General features: G+C 36.3%; 1 protein-coding gene across 6 annotated transcripts in view; it reads left to right on the top strand.

The window, feature by feature from the left end:
- Nucleotides 1-7,028, top strand: part of LOC105041310 (uncharacterized) — a 44,714-nt gene extending 37,686 nt beyond the window's left edge. For 2 of the 6 annotated variants that reach the window (XM_073254187.1, XM_010918226.3), the window contains exons 13-14: nucleotides 4,496-4,575; nucleotides 6,660-7,028. In XM_073254187.1, coding sequence (XP_073110288.1) covers nucleotides 4,496-4,575; nucleotides 6,660-6,738 — 159 coding nt within the window. In that variant the 3' untranslated portion in view covers nucleotides 6,739-7,028. Of the gene's footprint in view, nucleotides 1-260; nucleotides 613-4,495; nucleotides 4,576-6,659 lie in introns of those variants that run through there. The other 4 variants (XR_012139887.1, XM_073254186.1, XR_012139888.1 and 1 more) reach the window with 4 other exon arrangements.
- Nucleotides 7,029-15,144: the final 8,116 nt, after the last annotated feature.

The raw sequence follows: 15,144 nt of genomic DNA, 5'->3' as shown, positions 1-15,144 counted from the left end.
TTGTTTCCTAGAAAATAGTCTCGCTTTGATTAATAATAATACTTCCTCACCTCTTTTCCTCTCTTTGATTACTAATAATCAGAAATTACAATTGATGTTTTATAGAGGATATTTCTTTTTTTTTTTTGAAATGCAATCACACTACTAGATTTTGCTAATAGATTATGATCTACAGAATGATGATGTATTAATTTCTAACATGGATTCTATTTTGTTTATGTCAAGTTAGATTGATAAGTTAAAAATATGTTTGGATGAAGGTTCGATGTGCCAGTATCCGAGCCCGAATTGGTCGATCGGCAGTATGATTCAATAATGCCCCCGTACTGTTCCATATTGAGCCCAAACAAACATAAAGAGAGGATGGAGAGAGAATAGGGGAGGGAAGGAGAGGGGGAGAGAGAGAGGGCCTTCGGAGAACATTGGAGGCCAGTTGAGCTTGCTGCACCACAGTTGAGCTCGGTGGAGATCGAAGGGCGGAGGGAGAGAGGGAGAGGGAGAGGGAGAGGAGGCCACTGAAGGCCTCCAGATGGCCGACGAGGTTGCCATGCTGTCGTTGAGGTCGATGAAGGCTGGAGGAGGGGCTTCACCATCTTCCCGATGGAAACAGAGGTTTTGGCCTTTGTTTTCTATTTTTTTTGCTATTTATCGGCCGACTTCACTGTTTTTTTTCTCTTTTTTCGGATTAGGAATTTTTGGTCTTAGGATTATGAGCTTTAGGAAAATGAGAACATGTATTAAGCTCTATTTTCATTTTGTATATTATATTTAACATTATAGTGTCATTAATATTATCATGGTAGGAAGTAACTAATAGCAAGGTGCTCATTAATGTATTCTTGTATTCTTTAAGTTTAGATCAAATGATGCCTTACTAATATATATTTGAAGTTTACTACTTGTATGTTGGACATGTTTTCTTTTTCTTTATTTGTTTACTACATGCTTTTATTCTTTCTTTTATCATTGTTTAAATGCTAGCTTATTTGGCATATTAAGCATATGGCATATTAGGCATTTTCTTCTTACAATATCCATATTCTTTATATGCACATATTACTTTACGGTGACTGATTGACTTCTTATCACAATCAAAATCATCTAGCTTTTCCCCAATAAACCCACATCCACATCTAATAGAGAATGTGCTCTCTACTATTTGAGCTAAGAAAACAAAAGAAAACATGTATTGCATACTTGTGTTCTTTAAACTTAAATCAAATAATATTTTATTAATTTATGGTATTTTAAGTAGAACTCATGCATTAATCGCTATCAATGTGTCTTTGGTTCAAACAATATGGAGAATTTATTAAGCATAATGCAAGTTTAATTTGACAATTGAAAAGTATTATCATTTTATAAATTTTGAAAAAAAAAAATTTGAATGAGGGTCTCCTAATTGCCTGGCTATTGCCTAGGCTTTTTGACAAACTATGTTCCTTATCTATGGACACTCATTTTTTTAGTTAAATCCACACCTCTTGGTTTGTGTTAAGAAAGAAGTGACAAAATTATAATAGCCAAGATAAGAGTGCAGTTATCAAGTTACATAAACATTAAATTATAATTAAATAGATTTAAGAAGGTTAAAAATATTTTTACATATGAATAGTGCATTAGTAAAAGAGATGGACTATGCTCCCCTCAAGAGAAGGTATCTACTGCTCTCAAGTCCAAATTAATAAGGAGGCATCCAAATTGAAGATCTACAACATTGATAATGAAATGTACTATTAGAAGTGTCTAGGAACCAAAAATCATGTGTTAGGTGGTCTCTAGCCTGTACATTAAATGGACAAAAAAATGAATGGTTTCCATTGTGCTAGTCTGCTAAAGCGGATGATAAAGCATTTAAATTGAGAATCCACCTTATTGACCATGATTTACACATATTAAAACATGTTAATCGAAAATCAATAGATTTTAATTGCTAGATCATCGCAAGACATGGTCTCATATCATTTTAACGATACTATTTTTGCACCTACTTGATGCATAGGTTAGAGACCATCAAACATTTGATTTTTGGTTTTTAGGCATTTTCAGTGGTATAGCTCATGATCAAGGGTGTGGATCTTCGACTTGGGTACCTCAATATTGATTTTGGGCTTGAGAGGAGTACTTACTCGTTCCCTTTGGGAGTAGTGTAATCGGTCTCTTAATAATATCTATTTATGCTTTTTTTTAATCTTTAATGTATTTCAAGCTATTTTCAGCCAAACATGAGCAAAAAATGAGCAAGCTGCATTTCGCTTATGTTCACCTTATTTATATTATGGACGCAAATCAAGGTCCACAGTCTCGGTACTAGAAACTGTATCGAAACATTACTTGTATAGTGCAAGCCGTATGGGATGGTATGTAATCTGTACCTAGACAGCTCTCAAGCCTTTTTTTTTCTCATTTTTTATCATAAGATCGCTCAAAACCAGATGGGATGGATTGGTATAGTAGGGTACACCTCGATTTTGGGTGGTATAAGCTGGTATGGGGTATGTACTGATCCACATAGTGTTTTTGTGTCAGTTCCAACACAGTATGGGTCGGTACACCTCGAACCCAGTGGTTTGAAGCAGTGCAGCAAACATTGACTCAAGCACTTGTTGCATGTTTGTCTTGCTTATGAGCTGATTGAGTACATCTTGAACTTAATTTTGAGCGCAGCATGAATACTTACAAACAGCTTGCTTGACCATCCTACGTAAGGGTTAGATCCATTCAACCCCAAAATCTCAGGACATAGATAAGTCAAAAGGACTGAGAAATTTCATATAGTATTTTGACACATCCTGAAAACCAGTACAGCCATAACCATCAATCCTTGTCCCAACTATTTGGGTACTTCGTTTCATTTTCTCTTTTCTTTTCGTACTTTAACATGCCTCTTACAACCACTTGTTGATCCAAATGCTAAACCACCACCTTTTCTGTTTGGTGTTGGATCTGGTATCTGTGGTGTTCATCCTGATACTATGTAAGACAAGTAAATCCACCCCATGAAAACAAGAGTACACTAGTACAAGTACAGATAAACCACAACTACGTGAAATGGGAATATGTGCATAAGTAGATTCCGGTGTCAGGTCATTTCTCTTGAAGATACTTGTACCTAGCATATTGAATGTAAAATTTCAGAAATATTATAAAGCAAGATACCTTAAGTAGAAGATTGTGATACTTAGAGATAAATGCAAGGTGTACAGTGAGAAGATTTAAAAGTAATAAATCGGTTACGTACCTTCACAAATACACAATTTGTTTTTAAAATAAATACACCCCTAAGCCCCTTCAAAGTAGTGATGGAAAAGAGAATCAACAGAGGTGCATTGGCCAAAAGTCTTGAGTGTTTTAATCAGTCAACAAAAGTAAAGAGAATTTCACAATTTTCTTGTTAACAGGATGAATTATTGTCTGTTAAATACTTGTGCTTCCTATTATAAAATGCTACACTGAAACAGTTGTTGAAATGTTTTTATCATTAATTGAATGTTTGAATTTAGTAAAGGCCTTTTCTGTATAAGGGATGCGCAACATGTTTCTATGGAAGATAATATCATAAATTCTCATCTCATAACAGTGCCAGTGTGGATCTTCTGTTCATTAAAAAGTACCTGACTTCACCTTTTTATGATATGCAAAACTATTTAGTTGTGTCATAGAACATTAGTGCTGAATGTGTTGGTCAATTTGAAACTCCTGTGTTTAATATGTTTTCTAGATATAATGCCACTTTGTATGTTTATTGTTTAAGGACAACTGCAATATATGGTGGTTCAGTCATAGTATATAATTCCTGGAAAAAGTTGCATGCTATGTTTTCACGACCAATCATATATTGAACCAGTAATTTATGTTAATTGCATTTAGGTTCATTACTACAAGGATATAATACTTCTGATTAACTTGACTCCAGTATACAAGACAATATCATCATCATTTTATGAGTGAGAAATGATCTATATGTACAGTTAATGTATTAAGGCACCAAGTAAATTGTATGGGATTCCCATATCTTGGTCCATGGCCTATGTTTTGGATCTTGTCAACTTGCATTTATGATCTCACAAAAATATCCGTATCATTTAAATACCTAGGTAACTATAGTTCAGTGTAAGTGTGATAGTGCCACTAGGAGTGGCTGATGATTAATTGATCTTTCTGATTCTTATTTTCCTGTAATCAACAGAAATGTTGATATTGATGTTTTTTTAACCTTTTCACATTATGTTTTATTTTTCCTATTGCAAATATCCTCTTGAATTTTGATGTTGCTTGCCTTTCTTTTTTTGAGCAATTGTCCATGTCTCCTTGGCTACCTGCATTGTGTTGCTGAAATCAACCCAGTTCTGTACATATCTTTTATTTACCTTTGCTGCTGTTTAGATGCAATCTTCACCTTGCATATTTTTTTATGTATAATCTTGTCTGCTAATTCCAAGAATTTTGTCTTTGAAGATATGGTGCTTATGAATTTCTTGTTGCTTGTTGCCAGGAAAAGATCCTATGCAGGGTTTGCTTTGAGGGAGAAATATGCACGGTCCTCCTTCCTTGCCGGCACCGTACTCTTTGCAAGTATATTCGTGTGCTTTAACTGTCATACATCATGTTTCTTCTAGCATTTGCCTATTGTCTTTGGGTGTAGAAATGGGCCGGGTTTGGCTCGTGGCCTATTAGGTTGGGCCCTATAGAAGATAGGCGAGTACATCTAGCCTTTAGCTGAGGATATTTTGCTGGAAATAAATGGAGCTAGGGTACAAATTTGTTGTCGCCTGCCCTACCTAGTTAAAGATCCAATCAATGTAAAATTTTAAATATGTATGCATTATATAATAGTAAATAAATTGGTAATATTATATTCCTATATTAGATAGTTTCAATTATCTAAAATAAAATCCCTAGACCCACTTTCTGCACTCCCATTTTTATCATTTTCCTCGTGCTTTTTTGCCGTACAGTTTCTCCTCTATTTTTGCCACTCTTCTTGTCTTCCCTCAGGCTATCTAGCAACCCTTGTCACTTATTAAATCCTGCTCTAGCACTGGCCTAACAACCTCTATGGTCTCGAGCATGTTCTTGTGATAGCTTTGGTAGATTTATACCTTGGCAAACCTTATGATCTTCTTAGATCTTGCACTGGCAATTCCTACAATGTTGACAATCCATCTTGCCTTGGCAATTCCTCCAGCCTTGACAATCCACCTACAAGTGAGCTTTGGCTGGCCTCTCCTCTACAACCCATGCCCAACATTGCCGTTTCTCTCTCTCTCCCTCTATATATATATGTACATACATTCATAGACATACTTTACATTAACTCTTTTGAAAAATGAAATAACGATTTTAAGATTAATTATAAACCATCCAAATTGAAGATCCAGAGTGTTGAACATAATATACACTAAGAAAATGCCTAGAAACACAAATTTATATATTTTGATGGTCTCTATCCTATGCATTAAAGTGATACAAAAATGAATGGTGTTAATTGTATTAATATTGTAAATGGAAAATCCACTTTATGGATCATGATCTACGCATCTTAAAAACATGGGTACATTTAAATTTACTTGGTTTTGATGATTATATAAATATACAGCATGTAAAGCCATCCAATTTAACATCTACTTCATGATTAGGTTAGAGACTACTTGAAAACACATGAATTTTGGTTTCTAGGCATTTTTTATAGTGCAGATTATGTTCCAAGGATTGGATCCTAAATTTGGACATTCCATTGATTTTGAGTTGTTGGGTTTGCAATTTTGGACATGGATAAGGGGAACTTAGCTATCCAGTCAACTTGAAACCTATAGATTCCAATCCATGCTCCGTAGAATAACATAACACCACAAAAACCTATCATCATGTTTACCATGAAGTATCGTGATTCACTGAAAAAAGAAAAAGAACTAGGAGAAAAAAAGAATCTCTCCCTTATCTTGAAGGAATTCAAAAGTTTTCCAGGTATTTCAAAGAATTATCCAGGAATTTTTTTAATGGAAAATGCTTTTGGAACTGAGCTTGGTGCCATAGAATCTGTTGGCATGTGTCATACAGTGATTCATGCTTTGCACAACCCCACCATGTATCACACCAACCCCATGAATTGCAATCCTCTCATGCCCATGATGTCCCCCTTCCCCCTTCCCACCTGCAAGAGCATGGTTGGGTAGTCATCAACTTCAATTCTATTGATTGTCCATATTCCATAGAATAACATCAACACCACAACTTTAAAATCAACCATCATATCTACCACTAAAATGTAAACATTCATCAAACAAGGAAAAAGAACGAGGGAAAGAAACCAAACAAAAAAAAGAACCTGTCTGCCTTTTCTTGCTGGCATTCAGAAGGTACTGTAGGTACTTTAAAGAACTATGTTAAAGATAACAAATGCTTTGTGGATCAACTTTGTTACCAGAAATTAGGAAAATTAGGTCCCATTGCCTTGTGTCATGCAGTGATTGATGCTTCAAACTACAGATCCCATGAATTGCACTGAGCACCCCCCCCCCCCCCCCCCACACACACACAAAAGAAAACAAAAAACGTCGGCTAATTTGCATGTGAATTGCAACTGGGATTTACGTATTGATGAATAAATTTGGCTGTGCTATTTGAATCCTGAGTCATATTTTGTTGATATCATGCAGGCATTGCTCTGAGAAATGTAAGAAATGTCCTATATGCCGTGTCTCCATCGAGGAACGCATGCCTGTATATGATGTTTAAGCTTGACTAACCTCTCAAAAGAAGATGAATTGTACAGGTTTGACTTCTTTTACAGCTGTGTGTGTGTGCGTGTGCGCGTGCGTTTCCTGTATATCATGTATATTTAAACATTGGAAAATGATTTTCAATCCAACTCATTGCTGAATGATGCATCCATGCAGCTTAAAGTTGCTTGTAATATCTGACAACAGCATTTAGGTGGCTGATGAAATTCACGATGACTGTTCCAGTTGCTTTTCTTTCCATGTACATACATTTTTGCTTATGCTATAAATTTAAAATTATAGTCACTATTTTTTTTTTTTTTGGGTATTTGTAAAACAATGATGATGCTGTCCAATCTAATGGAGGCTTAATGTGTGCCTTCTTAGCAAGGAACTGAAGTATTTTGTGATCCAAATGACTTTCCTGTTTTCTTTTTCTTTTTAGGCTTGAAGGTATCATAAGACCAAGAACAACCCCCCTCCCCTAGAGATGTTAAAGCAATTTTGCAAAGCTGTGCTGTGAATTAGAATAGCAATTTGATATTGATGCATATAGGATAATCATTTACTCTGCAGTATCTTTTGTTTTGTGCCTCCTACCCCAAATGCTTACCTATCTCACTTTATGAGTACACCTTGAAAGTACCTTACCAATGATGTCTCGATGTCTTGCTGCACTGAACCACAGTAGCCTGTTTCTCAAATGACTGCCGTATCATGTTCAACCGGTAAGTCCTGTGATGTTATGCTTTCTTACAGGTTTGTCATTCTCCAATTAATTTTTGCTCTGGTTTGGTATAGTATTCCAGTGCAGAATATCTGCCACAGGTCTCACAGGAATGAGCCTATGAAGTATAACCTAAAATTTTTTTCAAGTCACGTGACATGTGGTGGCTTTAATGATAGAAGTAATCAAGGCCTTCACAGGATTAAGTGCAGGTCGACCCAAGCACGCAGAAATTCATTATGTGCGCGTATCAAGCATGTAACCGTACAAGGCTCCGTCGAGCACGTGGAGCGAGAGGCACATCTAATCCGGGCCAAGCATATAAAGAACATGTGCCGTCGGTCAATTGCAGTTGTCACAAGATGCGGATGATCCACAATTCCCAGGTAGTTTTCGTAAGGCAGTTTCCCCTGGCATTGCGCACGGATGGTCATGATTGAAGACTGGATACCTGCAGTTCAATCTCAAGCTGGAATGAATCCTGATTCTCTACGACCATCCTGATTTCTAACTAATCAAATAGATCTTAACATGCAGCCAATGAACATTTTGGAATCACACGGTTCAGGGGTGCATTAGCCGACGTGGAAGCATTTTCTTTTTCTTAAAGGCCTAAAAGCACTGGATTCTATTAAGTGGATGAAATCATTACCTGACATATAATGTATGGATATCAAATTAAAATAACGATTTTAATACGTTTGAAAGAAAGGGTATAACTTGTGCTATTTTTGAAGGAAAAGTGGTATGTACCTTATTCATAAGTAAGAATTTAGTAATAAATTTCTAGCAACTAACCGAGGATGGTTCACTTTTCATGCACCAGAAGAGTGCGAGAACACAACTATATTATGAGCCTATTAAAAACATCTAATTCTTGTATTTAACGAAAACTGGTAATTTAGAAAACACCTTTGATCGTATGATGTATATTCTAAATGTTGAATATAAGGATGTTGCTGGCCCAATTGCGGCTCAATTTGGAATTAATTCTTTTAGAAGTAGTTAGTAGTAAAACGCTGTACATCTGGAGATCATTGGCTTAGACATTCCCCCTTCCCCCGCCCACCCGAAAAAAAAAGGCCTTGTTGCTTTATTCCACTAGTTTAAGGTCATGAAAAAGGAGATATATGCGAGTCCACAAAAAATAATTGTTTATTTAATAATGGAATGAAAGCTGTAAGTTCTGATACATTTGGTAACAAAATAACATGTACCTGTGGAATACATCAATGAGGCATGGTCAAATCCAATGGCCTTGCGAATCAAGCCGAACATTGTAGCACTTGCCATGTCGAACATAAATTACCTCTTAAAGACTTAAAGATATAGTTCTTTTTATGGTACTTTATATATATGCAACAAATTTGTAGCTTCAACTCTGCTCTCCCAATGTTCGACCAAGACTCTGAGTAAGAACTATATGACTTTGCCAGTTTATAGGAATTCTAGTGCAACAAATTTTGATCATGATTTCCGGGCCTAGTTCAGACTCTTAGAGCTTGTTTGGACATTTGATTATCTTATCCAAAGGAGAGTCCAAGGAATCATGATCACCACAAGAACGGATAATCCCAAATAGACCAATTTGATAAAGAGGTTATTTATTATATATTTGAAAAATCATGATAGTGGGCTTCATTGTCTCTCCAATCTCTGAGATCTCTTGTCATCTTACTTTCCTTATATATATGGGTTTTCCACAAGAATGATTTGATCGCGGATAATAGATTCACCATCCAAAGAAGCCTTTAATTTAAGAAATTTCTTTTCTTAATACTTTCTTCCTTTATGCTATTATTATCCTGTCATAGCCGAATCCTATCTTTTTATCAACCTAATTTATCAATGAACTCAATCTAGCATGCAGCCGACTTAATCAATCACTCTTTTTAGACTTAATCAAGAGACAGAAGTATCATCTTGCAGTTGCAGGGAGCTTATTTTCTGGGAATGCTATCCTCGTAAAGTAAAATCAGTAGGTTTCTAATCTTGCTCATGCAGTGAAAGCCTCCATTGCCCAAGTGGTACAAAAGAATATGCGTGGAGAAATTTAGACCAGGCTTCATGACATTTTGCTATGGTACCTGAATTTGGTGAAAAATGCGCTCCAGCATAAAAGTCAAAAAGTTAGGCGTTGACGCAAGCCACTACCTCAGAGAGATTCCTAGCAAGGCTGGTTGTTTCTTCTATCTGATACAATAAACGTCGAAGATAATTTGAAAAAATGATTAGGATTTGGTAACAAAAAACAACCTTTTGTTTGTTGATCATAAATCATTTAAATCTCATACACCAAGCAGCTAACGATAGTTGCTAGCACGACCCTCGGCGGCTCAACCTTCCCATGCCTTCACCTTGGCACTTTTAGGACGCAAACTTTGGGCATTTAATTCCACCCGCAGCAGCAAATTATTCCGGTAAAGACTGCTGCTGCATCCGTGCATCATATGTTTTCATCACTGTACTTTGAACTGTAATGCATAAAACTGCACCAACTTTGCTTTTCCCTAAATTCATTTTTAGATTGAATAATAAGATTTTTATTTTGATAATTAATTTATTTGGTATGTATCATATGATCATGTAGTATGTATTGATAAAAAGTATATGCTAAAAATGAGGAAGAAAAAAATAATATATTTTTTTAGTTACAGGATTGATGACTCCATTGATAAAAAAAATCTTTGACTTTTTACTCTTTGAGATTTATGTTAAGAAAAATGTGGCAAACTATGAAGCCAGCCCCATATGATACTCTATAGCATCCATCCCATATGATTTTTGTTCCTGACTTACAAACAAAAAATCACATAGGTTGGGAACCATAGAATATCATATAAAGAGGGCTTCTAATTTTATCATATTTTTCTTAATACCAATTTTAAAAAAAAAATTTAAAGTCAAAAACTCCTACTAATAGAGTTGTTAGTTTTGTAATTAGAAATAAAAAAAAATACTATTCTCTTTCTTCCTCATTTTTCATCATATACTTTTTATCAACGCATACTATATTACCAAGTGATACATACCAAATAAATTAATCGTCAAGTCAATACACACTTCTAAAAAAATAGATATACAGTTTTCAAAATTTGAAGTTTATCAATATACAGTACATGGTCAAATGATACATACTTACCAAATTAGTTATCTAGCAACCTAATATATATCTTTAAGTAAATTGATACATGATTTTCGGAATATTATGTTCATCAATACATACTACATGGTATAGTGATATATGCTCATAGACTTCCTGATGCATACTGCAAGCTTCTTTAAAATACACCTAATAGTGATTCAATACATGTCTCTATGTAAATTGATATACTATTTTCAGAATATGGATTTCACCAATATATAGTATACGGTCAGGTGATACATATGTAGCAAATTAATCATCTAGCAATCCAATACATATCTTCAAAAAAATGGATACATTATTTCTAGAATATTATGTTCATCAATATACATTACATGATATGATGATACATGCTACAAGCTTCCTTGATAGCATACCTAATAATGATCTAATACATGTTAGATGTATGCTCTAGAAGCCAGATTGGCTGATACATATACATATTCTAGAGGCATAACTGTGTAATTAAATTTTTAAAATAAATAAAATTTTGATTATTTTTCATTCATATTGTGTTTAAATTGTGTACATACATTGTCTGAGAAATTAACAGATAATGACACATATTCTCAAAAGTTGAAAATTTGAGGAACATATCATTAGTGGTTAATTCCTAAATACTTTCAATCAATAGATTGTCATGGAGATGGTGACTGATCTAGATAGATTGATGTATGGATCGCTTTCCTTCATGAGTAGATGAGTCTTGAGTCGATAGTGTGGGGATATTGGAGCGAAAGTACAGGTGCTTGATAAAGATCAAGGGTACTGAGTGTGATCAATACGAGAAGTCATTAAGATGGCTACCAACTCTCGATGACTTGCTCAAAATTGCAGTGGTATAGATAATTCTTTGACCTGCAGTATCTCGACTGTTTATAGTAGGATTGCTGTAGTTTGACTGCACAATCATTTAGTTATCTAGCCATTCGAAATCTTACAGTGTGTGTTGGCTACAGTAGATCCATTGTAGGAATAGAGTGTATACCAAGATAGGATCTATCGATCCTGATAGACAGGGAGAGGTCCTATGCAGTTCATAAGACTGAGTCCTAAAATCTATGGCCATGGTAGGTGAATGATGGAAAGGAGTTTCCATAAGATTTCATATGGACTCGAATCGATTGAATCTGACATATGACGGATGAACAGGTTTGATGAGTTATTCTTGATCTACGTCTTATCGTGATTCACGACAGAAGAACAGAACTATACGGTAACTACACCTAGAGGTTCAATATTTCATTCTACTGGATTGTCACTATATACTACTAGATATCACTGATAGATCGTGAGACTCATCGAGCATTATCTTGATGATCAATGATCCTTGATGGACAGAATTGAAATTGTTCCAGCTCATCAAAAGGAGTTTCAATGATATTGTGATGGGGATCACAGTATATCTTACTATCAAACAGAATAGAACCTATGGGGTCACATACAAAAGAGATTTTTATCCGATTAGATAGTTGATTAGTGATTATAAATCACTATTAGGTCTAATCATCAATGTGATTGATGATTAATCAAGTGTAAGAGTTGCAATAAAGTAATTCGCTAAGAGTTAGTGAGTTGTAGAAGGATTAATTAGCAATTGTATAGCTAATTGGTTCAATTTGATTGAGCAATAGGGTTTGAAATCAAGTATAATTGAATTGGATCCAATTTAGATTGGTTTGGATTGGATTAGATCAAGCCTGATTGGATTATGAGATAATCCAATCTTAAAGGAGATCAATTTCTTGTTTAATTAGGATTTGGGTTTGACCTAATTCCTAATTGAATTAAGATTTAACCAAGAAGATTTGGATTCCTATTTGGACTAGAAATTCTCTTCTAATTGGGTACACTAATTCTTAATTAGATTAAGGATTAAATTAAGATTGACTCAAGTACCAAGAGGAGTCCCAAATCATTGGGACTCTCTCTCTCTTATCCCTTGCGCCTAGGGGTGGCAAAAATCAACCCGACCCACCAACCTGATCCATATTCGATCCATCATAAACAGGTTTGGATTTGAACTAAATAGATTTGGATCGTAAATGGATTGACCTGTTTAACCCGTTTAATAATTGGATCGGATTCAAGTTTCAGACAACTGATCGTTTAACCCATTTAATCCATTTAAATTTTGGGTTGGTTATGAATTGGGCCTTGGGTATTAGGCTTGGGTTCCTCTCACATGGGCCTACAGCACGCAGCGCATGTCTTTTTTTCCAAATTTGCTCGGTACCGCATCCTCGATCGTGTCAAATCCCACCGTGTCAAATCCCACAGTCATAACACGCCATGCGGGGGAAAGGGCATGAGCATGGGGAAGATAGCCGGGGGGAGGGGCGATGCATAGGCCAACAGTGGAGGGCCGCCGGTGCCCAGGGAGCATGGGGGGTGATTGCAAGTAGGGCGAGGGGCGGATGATCCACAAGTGGCCGGGGGGTGGACAAGCAGTGGGCGCCAGGGGGGTTTGGCCGTGGACGGAGGACCGACGGGCATGCGGAGTTTGGGCCTACATGCGAGGGGGCATTATGGGGGGAGAGGAGGGGTTCGAGGTTTGCGGATCGAGGGAGGAAGACCGACGACGTTGGGGGTGGAGGGGCAGTGATCGCGAGTGGTATCAAGTGAATTTGACATGGTGGGTAGGGTTTTTTTCTCTTCCCCTCAGCCCTCCCTTTCCTTCTTCTTTGTGCTGCCAGAGCCTGGAGGCGGTGAGAGCGCAGATTGGGCTAGTTGGTGAAGAGGTGGCACCGATTGAACCTTCTAGGGTAGAGCCAGAGGCGATCGACAGTGAGGTGTTGGGTTGAGAGTGTGGTCGATCTGATCGACTGCTCCCATCTGGGAACTCGAAGGTGGAGCTGGAGGTGGTTGACCATCGATAGCACGATGGTCGGGAGGAGATGGAGGCGGTCGATAGTGTGGAGGTCGGGTGGAGTGGGAGGAGGGCTGTCGGGCGGAGATCTGACAGGGTAGAGCCCTCTCAGGTTTTTAATTTTTAATTTTTCTTTTAATCGGATTGTCGGGTTGGTCCAGTTGATTTTTTTTAATGAATTATTATAAATAAATTTTAAATAGATCGGGTCAGGTGACTTGTTTACTAAGTAAGTCGGATTTGGGTTTTGAAACCTGACCTATTTAGATAAACAAGAGGTTCGGGTTCAGAGTTTTTTGAGCCAATCGGTATCTGATCCGATCCGTTTATATTCGATCCGATCCGATTGCCACCCCTACTTGTGCTGCCTCATACCCACATGCATTTTCTTCATGTGCCTTTTATTTTTGCGTGAGGTTTCTCCATGCAAATAAGGCAGATGTCGCCCCTTTCTCAACGCCCCATGAAGTGGATTAAATTGGTTAGAATTTGAATTCAAACCTGATTTGAATTCAACTTTGAAACCTATCCTTATTAGGATGAGATTTGATGTCATTTGTTCCTATCTTGGACACCAACCATAAAAGGCCCTTTCTTTTGTACGTTAAACTAAGATTTTCATCGAAAGAATTCTGATTTTGAGCATCAAAATAGAAAAGAGGGCGTGGGGTATTTGTGAGAAAAAAAAGGGGCGATGGTTTTCTCTTTGGTGTGAGAAACTAAAGAGGGGTCTTTAGGGCGTGGGTTCTAGGATTTTCTCCTTATTGTGTGGCGTGGGTATTAGAGAAAAAAAAGAAAGAGAGAGTCTCTTCCTTTCTGCTTCTTCTTTTTTCACATAATCTTTCTCCAAGTCTTTTTCAAGATCTAAGAGAGTCTTCGAGATCCAAAGGAGAAATCAGAATCAACCATCCGGAGGAGTCTTTTGCAAGGGAGCTAGCATCCTGATGATGACACAGGCCTCTGATCGGATCAAAGACTTCGTGTGGATATCCACAGAGATCGGACGCATGTGTGGCTCATCAAGGATCTCATCAGATTATCACGATCATTAAATTACAGTAAAAGGCTATCCACGCAAAAGTATCGAGATCTGATCTCGGGTTTGTGATTTTATTTAAATCTGATTTTAATTTCAGCATCTTAAAAGCATATGATCAATCTTGTTGCATGTAGATTAGATCTACTTCATGTATGTTAGATAGATTAAATTATTTAATTTAGATCAGATTTTATTCCATTATGTTCATATTTTTAAAAAATTAAAAAAACTGTACGTTCTGCTTTTTGTATACATGTTTCCGGATGTGCGACATCTTTCAAATAGTATCAGAGCTAGGTTTGTCATTCACATGTATTTTTAAGATCTAAGAATTAGATCTTTAGATATGAAATTAGATTTAATAAGATCTAAAATTTTTAGTTAAAGTTCAAGGTCGTTCTGATAGAAGTTTATTCTAGAATGATCGTTGAACGTTATTTGATAATACGTTAACAAAAAATTTTAGATCTTTTTTATGATATATGAGATTAATATCTGAATTTCATATGATGCATGAGATGTATTTTATGATAGAATCATGTTTAGATCTATCTTGTATGAGATGTAATTAGATTAGATCTGAATTACATGTCTATGATCTGATTTTTAGTTGATATATGAGATGTATGTTAGATCTAAGTT

This window comes from Elaeis guineensis, chromosome 3 (assembly GCF_000442705.2).
Source record: "Elaeis guineensis isolate ETL-2024a chromosome 3, EG11, whole genome shotgun sequence".
Lineage (NCBI taxonomy): Eukaryota > Viridiplantae > Streptophyta > Magnoliopsida > Arecales > Arecaceae > Elaeis > Elaeis guineensis.
This window is presented reverse-complemented; position numbering and strand designations above follow the sequence as displayed.